Source organism: Ranitomeya imitator, chromosome 8 (assembly GCF_032444005.1).
Source record: "Ranitomeya imitator isolate aRanImi1 chromosome 8, aRanImi1.pri, whole genome shotgun sequence".
NCBI classification, from domain to species: domain Eukaryota; kingdom Metazoa; phylum Chordata; class Amphibia; order Anura; family Dendrobatidae; genus Ranitomeya; species Ranitomeya imitator.
The window spans coordinates 194,030,869-194,057,046 of record NC_091289.1 but is presented as its reverse complement, the minus strand read 5'-3'; the positions used below and the strand labels follow the sequence as shown (position 1 = coordinate 194,057,046).

The following is a 26,178-nucleotide window of genomic DNA, read 5'->3' as shown; positions in this document are numbered from 1 at the left end:
GGGAGAGCTCGGAAGGGAAGGAGCACTGTTTTACTTTTTCAATGCAGAATTGGATGGAATTGAGATCGGTCGCCATGTCGCGTTTGGAGAGCCCCTGATGTGTCTAAACAGTGGAAACCCCCCAATTATAACTGAAACCCTAATCCAAACACACCCCTAACCCTAATCCCAATGGTAACCCTAACCACACCTCTAACCCAAACACACCCATAACCCTAATCCCAACCCTATTCCCAACTGTAAATGTAATCTAAACCCTAACCCTAACTTTAGCCCCAACCCTAACTGTAGCCCCAACCCCAACCCAACCCTAACCCTAGCCCTAACCCTAGCCCTAATCCTAGCCCTAATGCTAACCCTAGCCCTAACCCTAGCCCTAACCCTAGCCCTAGCCCTAACCCTAACCCTAGCCCTAACCCTAGCCCTAACCCTAATGGGAAAATGGAAATAAATACATTTTTTTCATTTACTTTTATAGCGGGTTGTTTAGCGGATTTTTATGATTGGCAGCCGTCACACACTGAAAGACGCTTTTTATTGCAAAAAATATTTTTTGCGTTACCACATTTTGAGAGCTATAATTTTTCCATATTTGAGTCCACAGAGTCATGTGAGGTCTTGTTTTTTGCGGGACGAGTTGACGTTTTTATTGGTAACATTTTAGGGCACGTGACATTTTTTGATCGCTTTTTATTCCGATTTTTGTGAGGCAGAATGACCAAAAACCAGCTATTCATGAATTTCTTTTGGGGGAGGCGTTTATACCGTTCCGCGTTTGGTAAAATTGATAAAGCAGTTTTATTCTTCGGGTCAGTACGATTACAGCGACACCTCATTTATATCATTTTTTTTATGTTTTGGCGCTTTTATACGATAAAAACTATTTTATAGAAAAAAATAATTATTTTTGCATCGCTTTATTCTGAGGACTATAACTTTTTTATTTTTTTGCTGATGTTGCTGTATGGCGGCTCAATTTTTGCAGGACAAGATGACGCTTTCAGCGGTACCATGGTTATTTATATCCGTCTTTTTGATCGCGTGTTATTCCACTTTTTGTTTGGCGGTATGATAATAAAGCGTTGTTTTTTGCCTCTTTTTTTTTTTTTCTTACGGTGTTTACTGAAGGGGTTAACTAGTGGGCCAGTTTTATAGGTCGGGTCGTTACGGATGCGGCGATACTAAATATGTGTACTTTTATTGTTTGTTTTTTTTTATTTAGATAAAGAAATGTATTTATGGGAGTAATATTTTTTTTTTTTTTTTTCATTATTTAGGTTTTTTTTTTTTTTTACACACTTGGAAATTTTTTTTCTTTTACTTTGTCCCAGGGGGGGACAATACAGATCGGTGATCTGCCAGTTTGCACAGCACTCTGACAGATCACCGATCTGTCTGAGAGCAGTGCAGCGTTACCAAGTGCCTGCTCTGAGCAGGCACTTGGTAAGCCACCTCCCTCCCTGCAGGACCCGGATCTGCGGCCATATTGGATCCGGGACTTGATGCAGGGAGGGAGGTAGGAGACCCCCAGAGCAACGCGATCACATCGCGTTGCTGCGGGGGTCTCAGGGAAGCCCGCAGGGAGCCCCCTCCCTGCGCGATGCTTCCCTGCACCGCCGGCACATCGCGATCATCTTTGATCACGGTGTGCCGGGGGTTAATGTGCCGGGGGCGGTCCGTGACCGCTCCTGGCACATAGTGCCGGATGTCAGCTGCGATAAGCAGCTGACACCCGGCCGCGATCGGCGGCGCTCCCCCCGTGAGTGCCGCCGATCGCGCTGGACGTAATATTCCGTCCTTGGGAATTAAGGCCCACCCCACATGGACGGAATATTACGTCCAATGGCAGAAAGGGGTATTCTCATCTAAAAGATTCTATAGCAATACATAGAATAATAATAGAAAATACCTCCAATAAGAAATGTAATATAGTTCTTCTGATTAGCTGTTACCCCATGTGCAAGGCATTGGGTGTGCTTGGTTACGACCACTCACATAGTGACAGTTAGTTAGTTGTTAGTGGTCACAACCATGGATACCTAAGCTACTTCAATGCCCTCCATGTGAAGTAAGCCATATAGCTAATCACAAGAACTATCTACATTTCTAATTGGAGATATTTGCTATTACTATTATTAATTCACCTACTATATATTGGGATAGGATCTTGGAGATGGGAATACCCATTTAAGTTAAAACAAGAATGTGAAATGTTGATTTATTGGAAGGACAGTGCAATATTTTACTGTAAGGCTGCTTGCCCACGATAATGAATACTAGTGTTCTGGATGCAGCGTATTTTAGCTGCATCCAAAACGCTGTGTTCTATGATACAAGCACAGTGGATGGGATTAATAGAAATATAGAAATCCCATGACCACCATGCTTCTTTTTTACGTGGCGTAAAATCACCAGTGGTGCGGGTTTTTGAGCCGCAGCTTGTCAAATTCTCTAGCGGAAACGCTCAGCCTTCCGTGCGGAATTTCCCCTTAAACTCGCAATAAATGCGGAAAACACGCATCTAATAAAGAACATGGGTTGTAAATTGCATATGCGCATTGCAAAAAAACCCGCATCTATGTCATGAATAATAAAAAATGTCACGGGATCCCCCCTATTTTAGATAACCAGCCCAGGTAAAGCAGACAGGCTGGTCTCTGGTTATTGGGCCCTTCCTAGCCTAAAAATACAAGCCCGCATTCAATCAAGATGTGGCGCATCACATTAGATGCGCCAATTCTGGGACTATGCCCTGGCTCTTCACTGTACCAGGGCAATCGGGGAAATGGTAGTTGGGGTTGATGTCAGCTGTGTAATGTCAGCTGGCATCAAGCCCAGGAATTAGTAACAGAGAAGTGTCTATCAGACACCCACATTTCTAACCCAGTAAGCTAAAAGAAAAAAAGCACACGCACAAAAAAATGATTTTAAAAATTACCCTCCAACTCTTGCCCTGTTTCACCAATATCTTAAAAAAATGACACAAAGTCCAGAGATTTCAACGTAGTCCACCAAATCTGAATTAGTCCACAAATGGGAACCTGAGAAATATAGAACGAGAGGTGAAGAAATAAAAACAAGAAACACTCCCTCAGTTAGGCCGCTTTCACGCGTCAGTGGCTCCGGTACGTGTGGTGACAGTTTTCACACGTACCGGAGACACTGACACATGTAGACCCATTCAAGTGAATGGGTCTATACAGATGTCAGCATGTTTTGACGGACCGTGTATCCGTGTGCAAAACACACAGACATGTCCATTTTTATCCGGACACACGGCCCGCCAAACGTCCCGCACACATGCACACGGAGAACAGTGTTCACTGCCCTTCGTGCGCACGCACATCCGTGGAGGAACCAGCGCTACTGGAAGCCGCTGTTCCCCTGCATGTGGTGCTGAAGCAGGCTGTCATCCATTTTTCTCCCCTGCTTGGCCGGCGATCAGGGGAGAAAGAATGAATGATACGCAGCGGGCACAGGCTCAGCAACTAGCGGTGACGTCACAGAGTCTGTGCTCGCTCGCCGGCATGAACTCGTGTGACTTCAGGACCGTGGGAGAATGCAAGTGATGAGGTGACACGAGTTCATACTGGTGAGCGAGCACAGACTCAGTAACGTCAGCGCTAGTTGCTGAGCCTGTGCCCGCTGTGTATCATTCATTCTTTCTCCCCTGATCGCCAGCCGAGCAGGGGAGAAGAATGGATGACAGTCGGCTTCAGCACCACACGCAGGGGAACAGCGCTTACTGTAGCGCTGTTTCCCGGCGGCCGTCCTTGTGGTCCTGATGCAGCACACGGTTGCCACATGTGTGCCGCACAAAGTACACACACGGACACTGCTATCTCTGGTACCGTTTTTTCCGGTATCGGAAATATCAGGATGTGTGAAACCGGCCTTACCAATTTATTTTTAAAAAATAATCGCCGCCAGTCTGACATAATCCATCGAGATCCCACTACGTCCAGCAATTCTGTACTGCAACCTATGGGGCTTCATTCTTAGAACGACGCTTCATAGGTCACAAGTGATAATGTCAGTAACTCAGTAACATCATCGCTCATGAAACATGACCAGGAGTGACCCATGAAGTGTCGTTCCCAGAACGGGGCCCCATAGGTTGCAATACAAAAATCGGTTGACTCTGTGAGAATGCCATGGATAACATCGAAGCTGTGGGGATTTTTTATTTTGTTTCGTGTTTTTATTTCTTTACTCTCTCTTTTTATGTCTTTCAGGTTCCCATTTGTGGACTACTCTAGATTCGGTGGACTACATCGAAATCCCTGGACTGGATGGCTTTTTTTCTTAATAAATTGGTTAACCAGGGAAGTGTTTTTAAAAATAATTTTTTTTTTTCAACTTAATGGGTTAGTAATGGAGGTGTCTGCATTACTAAGACAAGGGATTGATGCCAGCTAACATTATACGACTGATATCATCCCCCCAAAATATTACTACGCACCAGGGCAATTGGGAAGAGCCAGGAAAAGTGTCAGAATTGGAGCATCTAATGTAATGCGCCAATTCTGGAGCGACTGCGGGCTGGTATTTTTAGGCTGGGAATGGCCCAATTACCAAGCACCTTCCCAGCCTGATAATATCAGCCTGCAGCTGTCTGCTTGATCTTGGCTGGTTATAAAGACATGGGGGATCCCACATTGTTTTTTGAAATAATTCATTTTTTATGAAGTGCAGCGCTCAGCAGTCCTATAGGGGATGAATGGAGCGGTGGTGGGGAATCCGCACTGCAGTTCCATTGTATAGTGGATAAAAGTACCCAGTTCTGTCGATCAGTGCAGATCCAAGCAATCAAATGCCCCCCAATCTATAAATCATCACCGATTCTGTGGCTATGTGATCATTTCATTTCAATAGATATAACCTTTAAGGTTGTGCACAATGTTTGATCATTACACCAAAGTACACAGTACACTTTATTATGGTTATAGCTAATTACTCGACAGTTCCTGACCTGCGATTCCTGCATCTCCACTCACCTGGGATCATCTATTGATGAATAATATGCTTGGAGTAAGGGTGTTTTGCATTTTTGCAGTACGGCCTATGACATATAAAAAAAAACAGAATTACGTTTACACCTTTGCAATGTAATAATTCTGATGAATAAGAGGCAAACCACATTAAAAGACTCATAAGCCTAAAATAAAACGTTCAGCAACAAACTACCAGGCATCTGGTTCTGGTTTAAAATTGTCGATGTCGGGTCTGAAACCTGTCATTAAACACAATAAAAAAAATACCTTTAAAGGCTCCACGAGTTCAAGAGTATGCTTGAGTGAGATTAGATAGGTTATCTTCGTATCTGCGGCTTTCTCCTGTTAAATAAATTATATCTACGTCACCAGAGAATATTGGCGACATTATCATTATCTGTAATGAAGAATTGGAGCTGAGAGAGTAAGAAGATTTCCATCACTATGGAGCCATGTTCCCGCTGTCTTCAGAGACTGCAGCCACATCAAAACCACAGAAATGGATCCAAACAAACCTCACTCACTTGTCCATGTTTCACGTACAGAAAAGACATGCATCTATGAAAGTCTTTTTTGTTGACCGATTGTCCACGGCAAGAAAAAAAAAAGGAGACACTTCCATTTTTCATATGATTTGCAGGTCAAACGCGTCCCGTCAAATACATATGTCAGTGAAAAGAAAAACAAATGATAACACTGAGATCCATGCATCTGTCATCTGATGGCTGTCTTTTTTTAGCATTTCATGGGTATTTGAAATTCGGATGATTTTTTTTTTTTTTTGCATATGAGAACATGAAATGCTGCCTTCATGGTAATGACTGACACATGGACCAAAGATTAATGAAAATCAGACAATAAAAAATGACCAAATATTGATGAAAATTAGAACCTGAACACTGATGAAAAAAGTCTAATTTTCTCTCATACGCAAACAAATAAAAATAGGGGGTGAGGCCTTATTTAATAGGGGCTGTCGGTAGCCAGTGTTATCCATCATGCAATGGTGGGTAATGTCAGTGTAAATGGGAGTTATGAAGTGTTAATCAGATTTTGTGCCCGATCAGACGTCTAAATGAAACACGATGACGAAAAGAAAAATATTTCAATTACAAGAATTTGCTTTGTAATAATTTGATGTGTTAGTTCAAAAAGTCCTGCAAAATATTTTGCTCATCTCTAACGGCAATCCTTTCTGAAGTCGCCACACAAGCATCACAGATATCTCAACCACCAGGTCTAATTACATGAGATACAAAACGTTACCGCACAGGAGTCAACATCTTCACATTGTCCTATAATTGTCAGGTAGTGGTAATACTGACACTGATGAGACTGTGCCCGGGGCAGACGGCATTGTATCATGACGTGGTGTCACACAACAATGGCTCCCAGAGGTGATATTTGTACAACATGTACTAGATGTGGACATTGCTGTGCTCCACAATGACGCTTGTGGCCTCTGGTAAAAATGATGCCATGTACCATAGGGGTGGAGCCGCATATTCATTACTGTAATAAGCGGCACCACGCGACAGCTCATACACGACAAGTGGGAGGGGGCAGATTACTGGCAACTTTATTTTAAAAACAAAAATAAATAAAAAAAAATTATTCATTCCTTCTTTCCAGCGAACGCTGCTGGGAAGAAGGGATGAATACCGGCTTCAGCACCGCACGCAGGTGACAGCGCTTAACTGTAGCGCTGTCTCCTGCACAGTCCGTGTGGTCCTCAATTGGCACACGGGCGGCACACGGCTGCCGCACGTATGCCACACTGATATTCAACGTAAGCACACGGACACGGATAATTCTGGTACCGATTTTTCCGATACCGGAATTATCTGGACGTGTGAGACTGACCTAAGCCAAAACCAGGAGTGGGTGATAAATACAGAAGTGGTGCATATGTTTCTATTATACTTTTCCTCTAATTGTTCCACTCCTGGTTTTGGCTACAAATACTGATGTCAAATACTGACCAAATACTGATCGTGTGACGGCAGCCTAATTCTGGGACTTCACAGCAGCACATGATGGATCAAAAGTCGCGAGGAGCCCTGACCTCTATCCGAAGGTGTCACCCACCATGACGTCCAGCAAGTACAAATCGCGGCCATAAGTCCATACAGTATATACTACATTCTGGAAGCTCACATATAAATATACATATATGCCTCATCCCAGTAGCTCCTTTATATACATACCGTATCCTGCTTTGGAATCTGTATAAGATTGGAGAGAAGTTGTTCTGTGTCCAAAAACCTTGAAAGAACTAGATAAAGTTATATATAATTATATATTTAGAATAATCCATATTAAATTTCCTTAATTGCTAGAATGTGAAATATTAACGTTTTAATGTTATGAAATTTCCTATTGAAGGCAAAAAGATGCTTGACAGCCTCAGTAATAACAGGATTTTTGGGACTGGACTCACAGTGATCTAAGGCTATGTGCAAACGTTGCGGATTTTGCTGTGGATCTGCAGCTGTTTTCCATGCGTTGTACAGTACCATGTAAACGTATGGAAAACAAAATCCGCAGTGCACATGCTGCAAAAAAAAAAACGCGCGGGAAACGCAGCGGTTTATTTTCCACAGCATGTCAATTCTTTGTGCGGATTCCGCAGCGGTTTACACCTGTTCCTCAATAGGAATCCGCAGGTGTAAAACCGCAAGTGGAATCTGCATAAAAACAGTGGTAAATCCACAGGTAATCCACTTGTGCGGTTTACATGCGGAATTTGCAAAAACAGTACGGAAAAATCCGCACATCAATCCGCAACGTGTGCACATAGCCTAAGGGATAAGGATTCTCCTTGTGGAGATTGGCATGCCAGTATGAGGAGACTTTTAAGCCTTGCAATGCTCATCTGAGAAATTAAATATGCAAATTGCCTCTTTAGAGAGGAAGAGGACTAGAACTGGATTTGTTGACCCGATACAGATATACCTACTGTGCTAATGGCCACCATACTTAAGGTACCTTCACACTCAGCGACGCTGCAGCGATACCGACAACGATGTCGATCGCTGCAGCGTCGCTGTTTGGTCGCTGGAGAGCTGTCACACAGACAGCTCTCCAGCGACCAACGATCCCGAGGTCCCCGGGTAACCAGGGTAAACATCGGGTTACTAAGCGCAGGGCCGCGCTTAGTAACCCGATGTTTACCCTGGTTACCAGCGTAAAAGTTAAAAAAAACAAACACTACATACTTACCTACCGCTGTCTGTCCCCGCCGCTCTGCTTCTCTGCACTCCTCCTGCACTGGCTGTGAGCACAGCGGCCGGAATGCAGAGCGGTGACGTCACCGCTCTGCTTTCCGGCTGACCGACGCTCACAGCCAGTGCAGGAGGAGTGCAGAGAAGCAAAGCGCCGGGGACAGACAGCGGTAGATAAGTATGTAGTGTTTGTTTTTTTTACTTTTACGCTGGTAACCAGGGTAAACATCAGGTTACTAAGCGCGGCCCTGCGCTTAGTAACCCGATGTTTACCCTGGTTACCAGTGAAGACATCGCTGGATCGGTGTCACACACGCCGATCCAGCGATGTCTGCAGGGAGTCCAGCAACGAAATAAAGTTCTGGACTTTCCTCAGCGACCAACGATCTCCCAGCACGGGCCTGATCGTTGGTCTCTGTCACACAGAACGATTTCCTTAACGATATCGTTGCTACGTCACAAAAAGCAACGATATCGTTATGTGTGAAGGTACCTTAAGACTGGGTTATGCCTGGTGGGGCATAGTACATTTATCAAGTTTCAGGTATTCCTGTCAGTTATTTGTTTTGTTTGCGCAATATGTACCTAGGGTTTTTTTTTTTATATATAAAATGGTATACTAAAGAAATAGAATAGAAGTTATACTTTAATATTGCACAATTTTGCACCTTTGCTTAAGTCTAATATAACAGCTATACCCATTGTTTATAGTCATTCCAGGTGCTGCACCTGTGACCATGAAAGCCCACACACTGCTGGACCTCTGATGAAGCTCCAGAATGTGTGCAACACGTTGTATGCTGCTGGTTTTTCTTAATTTGAACAAAACAAATTCACTAACATCACCGTTGGGCCATTAGAACCCTTCCAAAATTGTGGAAGATCATTTGTCAGTATTTGGAAGGTCCAGCTTGCTGTGGGTTCTGTCCAATTTTTTCCTAAGGAGGCCTCCTTCCACTAAGCTCTGAGCCATTTCTGTGACATCAGGTTTAATACTTCTCTTTCATTATTTCTTATTTTATGTGAGTGTATTTATCGTATTGTTTTGTTCCCATTTTGTAACATCTTAGTATATTATTTATAAACACTGCCTACCTTTCTGTATTAAATACAAGTTTTTACCTTTGTGTAACTTCAAATCATTTTGTAGAAGCAGCCGTGTACCTGACTGGAGACTGAAGAAAAGCTCCTCGTCTTCGAGAAATTCTTGGACGCAATCCAGTCTGGTGTTGATGGTTTCCAGATCAATCAGAGGTTCCAAGATATTTGATCTGAGTCTGCGGCTTCCACCGGGAGTTTTAGTGCTATTCAGGACTCCATACAGGGTGTGATTATTTCTGGAAAATGAATGAATGGAAAAGTACACAGACTTGGGCAATGGTCACATAACTGCTGTGCTTTCTGTCCAATCAGGCTCTCTCTCTCTATATATATATATATATATATATTTGGAATACTTTTACAATATTTGGATTATTACTACAGTCAGACATCTCCTTGCCACCAATGCCTTGTAGTTAAGGACTGGCCACACTGCGTTTTCTATTCCTGTGGGATATATACAGTATATTGGGAGGATTTCCCAATGTATATCTCCGCTGGATGCATAATGATGTGTGCACCCCATGGGCACATAGTGGATACTTTTCTGGCCTCCACTGAATGAATCAGACCCACATGTCCACTGCTTCCCTGGTGCCCGCAGTGAAAGGACACTTCCAGCACAGTGTGAATGAACCCTAGCTGCAATATATTTTAACAAATTGTATTTTAAGGAATATTTTTCCCCTCACTTTACAATACTGTAGCATCTTTTCTTAGAACTTCGCACTGTGCTGTTCCTCTGTTATTCCTCCTGGAATTATTATTATTATTGTTTCCCTTTTCTGTCAGCCCTGACAGAGATAAGTCTGTGTACATATGGACACACCACACTTACACGGGGCTGCATTGTTGTTTTCATGGCAATTTTGCCCAGCTCTGACAAAGTGGGACGAGGGACGGCGTCCCGCTCTCAAACAGAAACCAGGGTGCACTACAATATCATAAAATTCTACACAGGTGCTATATCCAGTAGTTAGAAAATGATGCAAGGACAAGAAGGAAAAAGTACTACTGTATGATATGCACACTAGAGATCAATTAGCAATATCAAAAATACTTTATTAGCACAAAATAACAGACATTTAAAACACAAGTAAAAGCATGTGGGTCCAACCACTCAAAAACCCATAGATTGCATACAAATAAATGCATACACCCAGACAATAGTTATAAACATTATATAGTTAACCAACACTCCCGCTGTCTAGCTGACTTCTAACGGGTGAGCAGTATGGTAAAAAAGCTTCTAAAGATGGCACCTACGACCCAAAAGTAACGTTAAGGGCAGTCCCACACGTCCAGATAATTCCGGTACCGGAAAAATCGGTACCGGAATTATCTGTGTCCGTGTGCCAGTGCGTTTCTCTGGCACATCAGTGTGGCACATGTGCGGCACACGTGTGCCCACTGGGTACCACACGCACCGTGCAGGAGACAGCGCGAGAGATAAGCGCTGTTCCCTGCATCTGGTGCTGAAGCCGCGATTCATATCTTCTCTGCAGCAGCGTTTGCTGTAAAGAAGATATGAATAATCCTTTTTTTTTTTTGTTTCTTGTGTTTAAAATAAAGGTCAATGTCCCCACCCCCTGGTAATAAAATACTCACCCGGCTCCCTCGCTGGCTGGCGCTGCTTCCTGTCCTGGCCGCACCTTCTACTGTATGAGCGGTCACATGGGGCCGCCGATCACAGTCATGAATATGCGGCTCCACCTCCCATAGGGGTGGAGCCGCATATTCATCACTGTAAATGACTTTAATGGGTCCGTGTAGTGTAATCCGTGCGCTCCCACGAACACTGACATGTCTCCGTGTTTGGCACACGGAGACACGGTCCGCAAAAAAATCAATGACATCTGCACAGATGCATTGATTGGAATGTGTCTACGTGTGTCAGTGGCTCAGGTACGTGAGGAAACGGTCACCTCACGTACCGGAGCCACTGACGTGTGAAACCGGCCTAAGGCTGCTTTTACACTTGCCGTTGTTTTGAGGCCTTTATTTGTGGCCCCAATAAATTTCTATGGGGCCGCAAAAACAGGCCGCAATAATTTCATAGTGCACCGTATGGCCATGAGGGCCGTATTTACAGCCGTGAAAAAAGATAGAGCCTGCTCGATCTTTTTCATGGCTTACGGACACGGCCCCCGTTGAAAATCAATGGGGCCACAAAAACAACGGAAGTTTGTTTTTGCGGTGCACCGTGACTTCCAGTTTTGTGGAATGCCGTTTTTTTCCAATACTATTTAAACAGTATTGGAAACCTGAAAAACGGCGATCCGCAAGTTTTTTTGCTGTCCGTTATTGCAACAGACAGAAGTGTAAAAGTAGCCTCAAACCCTTGTTAATTAAGAAAAATCAGCATGTGCATGAATGGTAGACAGATGCAAGGTCATTACCTGAGTGCAAAAATAGCACCAAGAGTATGATGCACGTGCCAAGGAAGTATGCAGAAAAGGGTCACCTGGAAGAAAAGGCACAGGCAGAAAAGCTGCTTCCACCAGTGTGGTGGACAGCTGGGGTTAGAAAAACCACCTCGTTGGGTGTGGTGGAGGGCCCCCAAGTAGTATGTACATTACCAGTGGGGAACCGGAGGGAAGCTAATCATGGGAGGAGAGGGTATGAGTGGGGACCTGACGCTGGCCCCACACATATTGCCGTGTCAGGAGAAGTACACGTGCCCATTCATAAAGACTGGAGTGAAAAACACCGGTCTTGATAAATAGGGGCTTAATTGTTTTAACCAGCTATGGCCACACCTGACATCTCTGCTATTCACCAGGAGCTCGAGGTTCTGAGCGGAAGCAGAGTCGATCATTGCAGTCTGTTCACTTCCTTGAAAGCAAAACTTCAGGGATTTTGGAGCATAAACTGCGTTTTGGATGAATTCCACATATTTCAGCAAAGCAGCAACTGCAGCCAGACAGTAGTACCTAGAAGATAAAAGTAGTCAGAGGAAACCTTACAAGGCAGCAACAATGGAGCTGGTCTCTGAGTCTTGCTGCACGCGGTTGGAGCAGCATAAATCAGCTGACAAGTTCCCTTTAGGGACTCTCACACTTCATGTGAAGCACAACATCATACATACTTAGACTTGATTTCCATTAGGACCGTGCTAAATTCTGGGGCACATAATTGTTCTATATATTCCAGGCCTTTGGTTTCATTGAAATATTTCCGCTGTACAGTGGTAACAGAGGCATCCTGCAAGTCACACGATATGACAAAGTAAGGAAATGTGGCATGTCGTCAGCAAATCGGCTGCAGATACTGCCATAAGTCGGACTCAGATTCTGTGAGCCAGGCCAAGCATTGTGTCTCCCTTTATGACATTTTGCACTTTATCGTGGACAACTAACCAAAATATGACATTAGCGGCTGAAATATATTACGATCTTTCTTAGCAGGGGTCGCACATTGCACATAGTGCGTGTTCAGCACGCCTCCGAGGTGTCTGCAGAGATGCTGCTTCAAAGGTCGCTGCGGCTTTCTGCTGCATTATTAGTAAAGAATTGTAAAAGAATTGGTTTATTAAATGTTAATGGCCCCATATTGTTACTGTAATACTGTGCGACCATCAGCAATAGAAAAGCCATTAACAAATGATTTCTAATGATGCAACAGAAAGCCACAGAAACATTTAGGAGGTGGTCAGGAAGGCTCTGTTCTGGCCCCAGTGTTCAAGATTGTTATAAATGATCTAGATAAGGGAACTTAAGGTAAACTAATCAAATTTGTAGACGATGCAAAGCTAGGAGGGATAACTAAGGGTACCGTCACACTATACAATTTACCTACGATCACGACCAGCGATATGACCTGGCCGTGATCGTAGGTAAATCGTAGTGTGGTCGCTGGGGAGCTGTCACACAGACAGCTCTCCAGCGACCAAGATGCCGAGGTCCCTGGGTAAACATCGGGTAACTAAGCGCAGGACCGCGCTTAGTTACCCGATGTTTACCCTGGTTACAAGCGTTAAACTAAAAAAAAAACAAACAGCACATACTTACATTCTGGTGTCCGTCAGGTCCCTTGCAGTCTCTGCTTCCCGCACTGGCCGTAAAGTGAAAGTGAAAGCACAGCCGCTGTGCTCTGCTTTCACTTTACGGCCGGCAGTCACAGTGCTGGAAGCAGACTGCAAGGGACCTGACTGACACCAGAATGTAAGTATGTGCTGTTTGTTTTTTTTTAGTTTAACGCTTGTAACCAGGGTAAACATCGGGTAACTAAGCGCGGTCCTGCGCTTAGTTACCCGATGTTTACCCTGGTTACAAGCGAACGCATCGCTGGATCGCATCGCTAGATCGGTGTCACACACACCGATCTAGCGATGACAGCGGGAGATCCAGCGATGAAAGAAAGTTCTAAACGATCTGCTACGACGTACGATTCTCAGCAGGATCCCTGATCGCTGCTGCGTGTCAGACACAGCGATATCGTAACGATATCGCTGGAACGTCACGAATCGTACCGTCGTAGCGATCGAAATGTTATAGTGTGACGGTACCCTAACAATAGAGTAGACAGAGAAAGTATTCAGAAGGATCTAGATAAGCTTGAATAATGAGCAGCGACCAATAGAATGGTATATAACAGAGAGAAATGCAAGATTCTACATCTGGGCAAGAAAAACGAAAATTACATCTATAGAATGGGAGGAACAGAACTAAACAACAGCACGTGTGAAAAAGACTTGGGTATACTAATAGATCACAAACTGCACATGAGTCAACAGTGTGATGCAGAAGAAAAAAAGGCAAACACAGTTCTAGGATGTAGTAAAAGAAGCATAGAGTCTAGATCACGTGAAGTAACTATCCCCCTCTACTCCTCCTTGGTCAGGCCTCATCTGGAATACTGTGCCCAGTTCTGGGCACATTTTAAAAAAAGACATTGAAAAACTGGATCAAGTTCAGAGAAGAGTGACCAGGATGGTGAGCGAACTGTAAAGTATGTCCTACGAGGAACGGTTAAAGGATCTGGGAATGTTTAGCAGCAAAAAAGAAGGCTGAGAGGAGACGTAATAGCTGTCTACAAATATCTGAAGGGCTGTCACAGTGTAACATAGTAACATAGTAACATAGTTAGTAAGGCCGAAAAAAGACATTTGTCCATCCAGTTCAGCCTATATTCCATCATAATAAATCCCCAGATCTACGTCCTTCTACAGAACCTAATAATTGTATGATACAATATTGTTCTGCTCCAGGAAGACATCCAGGCCTCTCTTGAACCCCTCGACTGAGTTCGCCATCACCACCTCCTCAGGCAAGCAATTCCAGATTCTCACTGCCCTAACAGTAAAGAATCCTCTTCTATGTTGGTGGAAAAACCTTCTCTCCTCCAGACGCAAAGAATGCCCCCTTGTGCCCGTCACCTTCCTTGGTATAAACAGATCCTCAGCGAGATATTTGTATTGTCCCCTTATATACTTATACATGGTTATTAGATCGCCCCTCAGTCGTCTTTTTTCTAGACTAAATAATCCTAATTTCGCTAATCTATCTGGGTATTGTAGTTCTCCCATCCCCTTTATTAATTTTGTTGCCCTCCTTTGTACTCTCTCTAGTTCCATTATATCCTTTCTGAGCACCGGTGCCCAAAACTGGACACAGTACACCATGTGCGGTCTAACTAGGGATTTGTACAGAGGCAGTATAATGCTCTCATCATGTGTATCCAGACCTCTTTTAATGCACCCCATGATCCTGTTTGCCTTGGCAGCTGCTGCCTGGCACTGGCTGCTCCAGGTAAGTTTATCATTAACTAGGATCCCCAAGTCCTTCTCCCTGTCAGATTTACCCAGTGGTTTCCCATTCAGTGTGTAATGGTGACATTGATTCCTTCTTCCCATGTGTATAACCTTACATTTATCATTGTTAAACCTCATCTGCCACCTTTCAGCCCAAGTTTCCAACTTATCCAGATCCATCTGTAGCAGAATACTATCTTCTCTTGTATTAACTGCTTTACATAGTTTTGTATCATCTGCAAATATCGATATTTTACTGTGTAAACCTTCTACCAGATCATTAATGATCACAGTGTAGAAGGATCATCATTATTCTCATTTCCACATGGAAACATGAGAAACAATAGAATGGAACTGAAAGGGATACAGATTAGATATTAGAAAAAACTTTTTGACAGTGAGGGTGATCAATGAGTGGAACAGGCGGCCATGAGAGGAGGGGAGTTCTCCTTCAATGGAAGTCTTCAAACAGAGGCTGGACAGACATCTGCCTGCATTGAGCAGGGGGTTAGACACGATGACTCTGTGGTCCATTCCAACTCTAACAGTCTAGGATTCCATGTTCTCAGCACGCTCACCTCGGCTGGGTGTTACACACGCAGATGCCAAATGTGGATCATGAAGATCATTTAAAAAAAAATAAAAACAGAAAACGCTACCAGATCACATAAACTTTATAAACTTTTCATCTAAGTTGTGATCTCTACGTGTATTTTTCTGTTAGCTCACATTCGTTGAGGATTTGGTTGCGGATTTCACCCAGGGTATCTTCACAATCACATGTTGCATATTTGGAGTGGATCTACTGACAGAAGGTTCTGGCACAAAGATCTACAACTGTCTTATTCATGGGAGACGTTCCCATTAAGATGAATGGGATTTTCAGTCACGTAAATTTAACAACAAAATCAGCTGAGTGGGAATTCACCCATACAAGGCACAAGAATGAGTGTGCTGCAGATTTGATATCCACGCTATGCTCTCGTGTTTTTGCGGACTTTTCCCATACAACATGACAAATCACATTTTCAACAATCTATAATTTTCTTGCATTGTACAGTAAACTGCTGCAAGTATGTAGTGTGAAATAAGCACCAAATATTCACAGAAATCCTAAATGGTGAAAATTGGATTTTATTCCAAAAAGAATCTAAACCAGTTCCCTTAAACACAAATATATGGAGCACCTTAAAGTTTTCATTGATAAGACGAAACAGTTCTGCGCTTTTTCCATTTTCACACGCAGTATTCGGCATCAGGATTTCAAGGGGAGTCAGAATCTGGAGTTTTGTTATTATCTGGAAAATGTGATATCATTAAAACTTAGTTAGAAAAACAGAGAGAAGATCATCACTGTGTCATGACCAGAAGAGGCCAAATTAAAAAATAAATGTAAAAGAGGTTAAGGCTGGCTCAGGCACTCGTGTGCTGTCTGAGTATTCAGGAAAATATAGCACATAGCTACCACATGATTTTGCAGGTCTTATCCTCATTTACTTCAAGACTTTGCTCCAGCCAGCTAGATTATTTTCCCAGCAACTCCTGCCTGCTTTCCATTATCTAACTACTACTCCTCAGCTCTGCTATCAACCATATACCTGCTGCAAGTTCCAGACTGCCTACAATTCTCTGCTGTTTCAGTGTGTGACAGTCCTCTAGCTGCATCCAGTGCTTCCAGCTTTGCCTGCTAACTTGCTCTCCTGGTCCTCATCGATGCAGGTGCTGTCCTTTTTCGCTGCATCACTGTCTCCATCTGTGCTGCTCACCTTGACCTATGGCTTTGAGTACTCACCTTCATTTGCAGGACAACCAATTTATTATTATATTTTGGCCCGAATTCTTGGAAGTTCTCGGCCTTACAGGTGATTACAGACACTTATCTAAGACCTTCTATAATATTCAATAACAGTTAATAAGTCCTGTATTAATGGTAGGCCATCAAAATGTCAGAAAATGGAGAAAATCAGAATATATATTATAAAACAATGTAATACTGGTTTTATTTACGCTTATAGTAATACTTTCACCTTCACATAAATGCTGCTGTCTGAAAACTGAGATAAAACCACATCCGGGTTCTTTAAATCCAAACTAGCCATGCCAATTTCTCCTCTTGCAAGTCCTCGTCCTTCCACCACCGCCACAAACGCAGAAGCTGTAGACCGAGCCGATGCTGAAGACGAAGTGGTCACTGGAAAACAAGAGGATGATCTGTTATACTAAGGAATGCAACGACTGATGTGTGCGGTGAATAATGGGGGTGGTAGTCATCTCATCCATGTGACAATCATAAGCAAAACATTGCTGGTAAGGGAGAATATTGACCTCAGACCGTAGTGTGGTCTCACCTCACAAATGCACTTGTGGATAAAGGGGCAAAAATTTCCACAGATGTCTCGAAAATCTTGTAGAAATCCTTCCCAGAAGAGCGAGAGCCGTTATATCTTCAGAGGAGCGACTCCATATTATATTACTGTCTCTGGATGTCAGAGGAAGCCACTGGAGGGGTGTGTGTGTGTGTGTGTGTGTGTGTGTGTGTGTGTATATGTGTGGGGGGAACATACTTTTCTCCATATTTAATGCCTTTGGATGTAGGATGGGAGGTGAGGAAAGCTCCTGGATGTGGATGTGGGGGGGCACATACTTTTTCCCATGCAGTGTATGAATGATGGAAGTCATCGGACAGCACTACCTGTATATCCGGTCACTGGCGTCTGGAGCTTGGACTTTGTAAAGAAGCCGCCGGCCATTTTTCTAGCACAGGGACTGTTTGGAGCTTTTCTGGAAGAGCCGCTGGTACCAGAGGTAGCATGGACAGCGCTTGTATAATCCGCAAAGGAACTCCTGTCCGCAAAATAAGCTTCTGTGGAAAAAAATTATAGAAAAAAAATATTTTAGAAAATGAGGACAGAACTTATTACATAGAATGTTCCCTCTTGGAGGAGTCCGGTGACCGAGCGACATTCAGAAGGATTTTCTGAGCTGCAGTTCAGCCCTTTACATATTGATCATTATCTTTGTGGATGTGATGGGCCAGGAGGCCGGGTGCAAGGCTGACATATTTCTGTATAATAGGATTGATGCATGAAAGAAACTGCACTATAAATTAAGCAAAAAAAATACATAAGAAACAAAAGCATACGTAAAGGAAGCGAAGGCTAGGTACACGTTTTGCACATTTGTTGAGGATTTTATGAAGATTTCTTAACTGAAATCTGCAGCGTTTCTGAACCTAAATTCCACAATGTACCAGAATCCATGAACACCACCCCCACAAAAAAGAAATCTTTAAATTCTGCTTGCAAAAAAATCCCAACTGATTTGAATGAGAAAGCAGATCAATAGTGCAATTTGCATTTTTTATCTGCGCGTTATCATACATGTTGTGTCAATTCTTTAGGGCATTTTATGGTTGTAAATTGCAGAAAAAACAAGCACTTTTCATAAATGTTTTTATCGTGGCTTTGATGCAGTCTTTGTGGAGGAATGCACCAAAAAACACCCCCTGATAGGGCATGTTCACACAGAGGTTCACTACACGGCTTATTGAAGGGATCCTGCAACAAAATCTGTAAATACAAAATACCTCTTCAAATCTGCTGGCAACAAGCTTCCCGTTCACTTCAACTGTGTCTATATTGCACAAGTGTTTTTTTTTTCTGCGTGTTTTTAGAGTGATTTTCTTAATGTAAATTTTGAAGCAGATTTGCTCTAAAATCCACATTAAAGAATTCAGAGAGGGTGTGACGAGGCATTTAATGTGGATTTTGAAAGTTAAAAATCTATATAAAAAAAGTAGCCTAAAAATTTGAAACAAATCAAAAGGCTATTGTAAAAATTAAAAAAAAATCCTGGCTTTATCACAGTTTTTGACACTTTTTTTTGTAAAGTTCTTGGCAGCCGTACCAGGCTAAAAAAACAGAGCCTATTGCTACACTTCATATTAGGGCAGTCCCACACGTCCAGATAATTCCGGTACCGGAAAAATCGGTACCGGAATTATCCGTGTCCGTGCGTTTCTGTGGCACATCAGTGTGGCACATCAGTGTGGCACACGTGTGCCGCCCATGTGCCGACTGGGTACCACACGCACCGTGCAGGAGACAGCGCTAGAGATAAGCTCTGTCCCCTGCATCTGGTGCGTAAGCCGCGATTCATATCTTCTCTGCAGCAGCGTTTGCTGTAGAGAAGATATGAAAAATCCTTTTTTTTTTTTGTTTCTCGTGTTTAAAATAAAGATCCCTGTCCCCACCGCCCTCCCACCCCCTGTGCGCCCGCCCGCTGTTATTAAAATACTCACCCGGCTCCCTCCCCTCGCAGTGTCCTGTCCTGGCCGCAGCTTCTCCTGTATGCGGTCACGTGGGGCCGCCCATTACAGAAATGAATATGCGGCTCCACCCCTATGGGAGGTGGAGCCGCATATTCATGACTGTAATGAGCGGCCCCACGTGACCACATACAGGAGAAGCTGCGGCCAGGACAGGACACTGCGAGGGAGCCGGGTGAGTATTTTAATAATAGCGGGCGGGCGCACAGGGGGTAGGGACAGGGATCTTTATTTTAAACACGAGAAACAAAAAAAAAAAAGGATTTTTCATATCTTCTCTACAGCAAACGCTGCTGCAGAGAAGATATGAATCGCGGCTTCAGCACCATGTGGGGGGGACAGCGCTTACTGTAGCGCTGTCTCCTGCACGGCACACGGACTGCACACGGACAACGTCCTTGTGCGGTACGTGTTTTACACGGACCCATTGACTTTAATGGGTCCGTGTCATCCGTGCACTCCCACGAACACTGACATGTCTCCGTGTTTTGCACACGGACACACGGTCCGTGAAAACACGCTGACATGTGCAGAGACACATTGATTTCAATGTGTCTACGTGTGTCACTGTCTCCGGTACGTGAGGAAACTGTCACCTCACGTACCGGAGCCACTGACGTGTGAAACCGGCCTTAAGGTTCGCTCACATCTGCATATAAAATCAACGAGTTCAATGTGGGGAAAAAAAATCGAATTGCACTCGTGACAATGTTAATCAATGAGGCAGTGATCATCTGAGACTCTTTTCTCACCTTGAGTTGGGATGTGGAAAAAATATCAGCATGCTGCAAGTGTCCGCGTAAAACGGCCGAGACTCAGCAATGCAGGTCAATAGGTGCGAGGAAAAAAATTGCACCTATCTCATAGGAAACCCAAAATTTCATCAGTAAATTCGCAGCATGAAAAGTCAAAATAGAATAGATAAAAAAGACATAAAAAGATATCATTGAGTTATATAATATGTGCAGTGCATGTGTAGCATACTGGACATGTATTTAGATAATAAATAAAGAAAAAAAATGATGTGGGGTACCCCCTATTTTTAAGAACCAGCAAATGCTAAGCAGACAGCTACGGGCTGATATTAATAGGTTGGGAAGGAGACATAGATATTGCCCCCTCCCAGACTAATAACACAGCCCTCAGCCGCCCCAGAAATGGCACATCAATTAGATGCGCCAATTCTGGCGCTTTGCCTCAGTGCTTCCTACTTGACCTGGTGCGTTGGCAAGTGGGGTAATGGTTTTGGGGTGTTTTCCGTCAGCTGACATCAAGCCCAGTGGTAAGTAATGGAGAGGCATCTATAAGACACCCCCATTACTGACCCTGTACGGTTAAGTAAAAAAAACATGCAAACTGAGCAAAGTCCTTTATTTGAACAAAACACGCACCAGGGTAAGTGGGAAGAGCGGAGACTAAGCGCCAGAATTGGCGTATCTAATAGATGTGCCATTTTTGGGGCTGCTGATGTTAGTCTAGAGAGGAGCCTTTATCCATGGACCCTTCCCAGACTATTAATATCAGCCTGCAGCTGTCTGCTTAGCCTTTGCTGGATATTAAAAATAGGGGGGACACCACAACAAATTTTAGGGAGTCCCCCCTTGTTAGTAACCAGTAAAGGCTGAGTAGACAGCTATGAGCTGATATTTATAGCCTGGGAAGCTCCTTGTTTATTACCCCATCCCAGACTATAAGCAACAGCCCCCAGCTGTCGGCTTTCCTTCAGCTGGTTAAGAAAAATAAGGGGGTCCCCACACCATTTTTTATTTATTAGCTAAATACATGTACACACGCACTGCACTGATTATATATCTCAATGACATCTATCTATCGATCTATATCTGTATATAAGATTGTTTTATTAGATCGAAAACTAGCTTGAACTTACATAGAGAATTACTGTATGTAAAAGTGAAAAAAATGCAAAATTCTCTGGTACAGGAATCTGTCAGTAGATGTCACACCCAAACTATTAATCTGCACATGATGCTGTTCCACAGACAAGTCCAGAGATACCTTTACTTGGCTGGTCTGTGCCTCCATTACTGAGAAATCAGCGTCTGGAAATGCAAATGAGGCTGAAGAGCTATGGTAGATCTGAAGCCTCCGTCACTCCGGCTCTATCCCCCCAGTGCGGCCTCCTGCTTTACTGATGGCTCCTTTGCTTGAAGTCACACAGCACTGACGCTGTCAGTCAAGCAGGAGAAGGAAGAACAGGGCGGGAGTGGATCTGGAGTGACAGAGGCTTCAGATCCACCATAGCTCTTCACCCTCATTTGCAGATCAATATAAACGCTGATTTTTCAGTAAAAGAAGAGTGAACCGGCCATGTAAAGGAATTGCTCGATTTGCAACCAGATCACTGCATTTAATCAGAGCCCATAGCAACCAGATCACTGCATTTACTCAAAGCCCATAGCAACAAGATCACTGCATTTACTCAGAGCCCATAGTAACCAGATCACTGCATTCACTCCGAGCCCATAGCAACCAGATCACTGCATTCACTCTGAGCACATAGCAACCATATCACTGCATTTACTCAGAGCCCATAGCAACCAGATCACTGCATTTACTCAGAGCCCATAGCAACCAGATCACTGCATTTACTGAGCCCATAGCAACCAGATCACTGCATTTACTCAGAGCCCATAGCAACCAGATCACTGCATTTGCTGAGCCCATAGCAACCAGATCACTGCATTTACTCTAAGCCCCTAAGCAACCAGATCATTGCATTCACTCTGAGCCCATAGCAATCAGATCACTGCATTTACTCAGAGCCCATAGCAACCAGATCATTGCACTTACTCCAAGCCCATAGCATTCAGATCACTGCATTTACTCTGAGCCCATAGCAACCAGATCACTGCATTCACTCTGAGCACATAGCAACCATATCACTGCATTTACTCAGAGCCCATAGCAACCAGATCACTGCATTTACTGAGCCCATAGCAACCAGATCACTGCATTTACTCTCCGCCTATAGCAACCAGATCACTGCATTCACTATGAGCCCATAGCAATCTAGATCACTGCATTTACTGAGCCCATAGCAACCAGATCACTGCATTCACTCTGAGCCCATAGCAACCAGATCACTGCATTCACTCAGAGCCCATAGCAACCAGATCACTGCATTTACTGAGCCCATAGCAACCAGATCACTGCATTTACTCTCCGCCTATAGCAACCAGATCACTGCATTCACTATGAGCCCATAGCAATCTAGATCACTGCATTTACTGAGCCCATAGCAACCAGATCACTGCATTTACTCTAAGCCCCTAAGCAACCAGATCACTGCATTCACTCTGAGCCCATAGCAACCAGATCACTGCATTCACTCTGAGCCCATAGCAATCAGATCACTGCATTTACTCAGAGCCCATAGTAACCAGATCACTGCATTCACTCTGAGCCCATAGCAACCAGATCACTGCATTCACTCAGAGCCCATAGCAACCAGATCACTGCATTTACTGAGCCCATAGCAACCAGATCACTGCATTTACTCTCCGCCTATAGCAACCAGATCACTGCATTCACTATGAGCCCATAGCAATCTAGATCACTGCATTTACTGAGCCCATAGCAACCAGATCACTGCATTTACTCTAAGCCCCTAAGCAACCAGATCACTGCATTCACTCTGAGCCCATAGCAACCAGATCACTGCATTCACTCTGAGCCCATAGCAATCAGATCACTGCATTTACTCAGAGCCCATAGCAACCAGATCATTGCACTTACTCCAAGCCCATAGCATTCAGATCACTGCATTTACTCTGAGCCCATAGCAACCAGATCACTGCATTCACTCTGAGCACATAGCAACCATATCACTGCATTTACTCAGAGCCCATAGCAACCAGATCACTGCATTTACTGAGCCCATAGCAACCAGATCACTGCATTTACTCTCCGCCTATAGCAACCAGATCACTGCATTCACTATGAGCCCATAGCAATCTAGATCACTGCATTTACTGAGCCCATAGCAACCAGATCACTGCATTCACTCTGAGCCCATAGCAACCAGATCACTGCATTTACTGAGCCCATAGCAACCAGATCACTGCATTTACTGAGCCTGGATGTCTTCCTGGAGCAGAACAATATTGTATCATACAATTATTAGGTTCTGTAGAAGGACGTAGATCTGGGGATTTATTATGATGGAATATAGGCTGAACTGGATGGACAAATGTCTTTTTTCGGCCTTACTAACTATGTTACTATGTTACTATGTTATAGCAACCAGATCACTGCATTTACTGAGCCTATAGCAACCAGATCACTGCATTCACTCCGAGCTCATAGCAACCAGATCATTCCATTTACTCTAACCCCATAGCAACCAGATCACTGCATTCACTCCAAGCCCATAGCAACCAGATCATTCCATTTACTGAGCCCATAGCAACCAGATCACTGCATTTACTCCGAGCCCATAGCAACCGGATCACTGCATTTACTCCGAGCCCATAGCAACCAGATCACTGCATTCACTCTGAGCACATAGCAACCGGATCACTGCATTTTCTCTGAGCTCATAGCAACCAGAGCGATGCTTTACGTCAGAGCTCGTTTGGACCAATCAGATTGCTGTTTTTATATTGCACCTAGATCAACCAACCAGATTGCTGCTTTCATGCTCCTTCCGGGTCTTTGACATATGAGAGCATTGATCTGATTGGTTGTCACTTTGCTCTAGTTCTGAGGGGCCGCACCCTGTCCGCGCTCTCCTCACCATTGTTCTGTCCTGTGTTGCTGCCCCCTGGTGTCACCCGGGGGATGGACGCAGGAGACGCCTGGCTGCTGGTAAGGGAGCTGCCCGCCGGGGTCTGTGGTGCAGGATGAGGCCGCAGCGCTCCTGACTGAGGAGGGGACTCCCGGCCCGAGTAACACGAGGACTCGGACTGCTCCGGTGTCTGGTTCCGGGCAGCCGGGAAGCCCAGTAAGTGACGCGAGAACTCCGGGAATCCGGACATGGGATCTCCTAGAGACGAGAGCGCTGAGGTGAGGAGGAGGAGGAGCCGACGACGACTACTGGTGACGTCATCACAGAAAGGCGGGAAAGTCACGTGTCAGTGCCCGCGCGGACACACTGATCACCTCAGTCATCCTCAGCCATAACATCGTCTTCATTATCGATTTCTCCCTGTGATTCCTGATAATAAACCTTCTCTTCTGTAGAAACAACTTCCAGCAGACATTTCTGTCACAATGTACAAAAGCAGAAAAAAATTAAGCTTCTGAAGTAAATTCACTTTTATAAATGCAAAAAACATGACATGTAGCGTCCCCACTCACCAGGGTCACCTCAAACAGCCACTTTACCGAGGACATTTTTCACTTTTGTGCTTTTTTTTTCCTTCCAGGAGGCAGAATTGTTTTATTCTACCATTTCTGTCCCCATTTTTTTGCCCTTGTTGTCGATGGCCACATTCACTTTACCAAATAATGAAAAAAAATGAAAATGTGAAGAAAAAAATCAGCGTTCTTTCACCTACAGATTTTTCAGCCAGTTTTGACACAGATCTGTGTCTTTTTCCAAGGGTGAAATTCATATGAAGAATTGAGTTGTGTAACGTCCGGCTGCACACGTCAATTTCATGCGGATTTTCAGCTGCAGCATTTCCACGCGAGTCATATGCAGATTTTATGAATTCCACACACAAATCTGCGCCCAAAAATCTGCACCAAACACACACACAGTGTGTATTTACCCTAAGAAAGCTGAGGAAAATCTGCATCAAATCCATGAAAAAAACGTCAAGTTATTTTAATACCAATGAGGGAAAACTACACTAAAAACAATAAAGAAATCAGCGTGCTGTCTTTAAAAAAAAAAAGTAAAACGTATGAAAAAGAAAAAAAAACACTAAGAAAAAGCACCTGTGTGCATGAGATTATAGAAGTCACTCATTTTGCGGTTACCGCTCCATTTTTATTGGAAGTGCATTTGAACAGCAAGGTTGATTGCTGTTGAGGGGAACTAGGAAAAAAAAAAAAAATCTCTATAAATCTTCAGCAGAGCGAGTGTGAGCGAGCTGAGTGTGGCCTGAGTGTAAGTGTGGACGGCGGTAAGTGTGACTTGTGATTCAGTGACTTTGGAGTCAGGGAGTTTTCAGGGGAGGAATTACTGAATTGCTGTCTGATTTTTATTAATACTTTGTATTTTTTTTTTTTAATTGAACTGTTCTGTCTGGTGCAATCCCCATTAGGAAATGTGCTCCACTCTTGTTAATGCCATCCAGTGCACATCTTGCCACATGTATGCAGTCCTTGAGCAGCCGATCGAGGGTGCATACTGCTGTGCGAGATGTGAGCACGTTGTGCATTTGGAAACCCAGATTCTGACTCTAAATGTGCAGCTGGCAACACTGAGATCCATAGACAACATGGAGAGGAGTCTTCTGCTCACGGAGCAGACGCTCAATGGGACAGATGAGGGGGGGGATGGTATGATGGAGCTGCAGGACAGTGAAGTAGCAAGCTGGGTGACAGTTAGGAAGCGGGGTAGAGGGAAGAGTGCCAGGGAGGCTAGTCCTGATCTGGAACACCCCAATAAGTTTGCTAAGTTGGCAGATGAGGGGGGTGCCAGTACAGGGGTAGCACTGCTGCAGCCAGGCATGTCCTCTGAAAGCCGGAGGAGTGACTGCTCCAGTAAGGAGGGAAATAGGAGAGCAGGGCAGGCCAGACAGGTGCTGGTAGTGGGCGACTCAATTATTAGGGGAACAGATAGGGCAATCTGTCACAAAGACAGGGATC

The 26,178-nt window shown here is 44.1% G+C and overlaps 1 protein-coding gene across 3 annotated transcripts in view; it reads right to left on the bottom strand.

The window, feature by feature from the left end:
- MSH4 (mutS homolog 4) overlaps nucleotides 1-24,414 on the bottom strand; it is a 37,182-nt gene extending 12,768 nt beyond the window's left edge. For all 3 annotated transcript variants that reach the window (XR_011315111.1, XM_069738301.1, XM_069738302.1), the window contains exons 1-10: nucleotides 24,155-24,414; nucleotides 17,764-17,934; nucleotides 17,099-17,262; nucleotides 16,259-16,369; nucleotides 12,408-12,523; nucleotides 12,079-12,252; nucleotides 9,383-9,555; nucleotides 7,202-7,269; nucleotides 5,262-5,336; nucleotides 4,998-5,062 (exon numbers count right to left, since the gene is read on the bottom strand). Coding sequence is in view for 2 of the 3 variants with exons in the window: in XM_069738301.1 (XP_069594402.1) it covers nucleotides 4,998-5,062; nucleotides 5,262-5,336; nucleotides 7,202-7,269; nucleotides 9,383-9,555; nucleotides 12,079-12,252; nucleotides 12,408-12,523; nucleotides 16,259-16,369; nucleotides 17,099-17,262; nucleotides 17,764-17,934; nucleotides 24,155-24,395 (1,358 nt within the window). In the remaining variant the exon portion in view is untranslated. The remainder of the gene's footprint in view (nucleotides 1-4,997; nucleotides 5,063-5,261; nucleotides 5,337-7,201; nucleotides 7,270-9,382; nucleotides 9,556-12,078; nucleotides 12,253-12,407; nucleotides 12,524-16,258; nucleotides 16,370-17,098; nucleotides 17,263-17,763; nucleotides 17,935-24,154) is intronic.
- Between the last annotated feature and the right edge of the window lie 1,764 nt (nucleotides 24,415-26,178).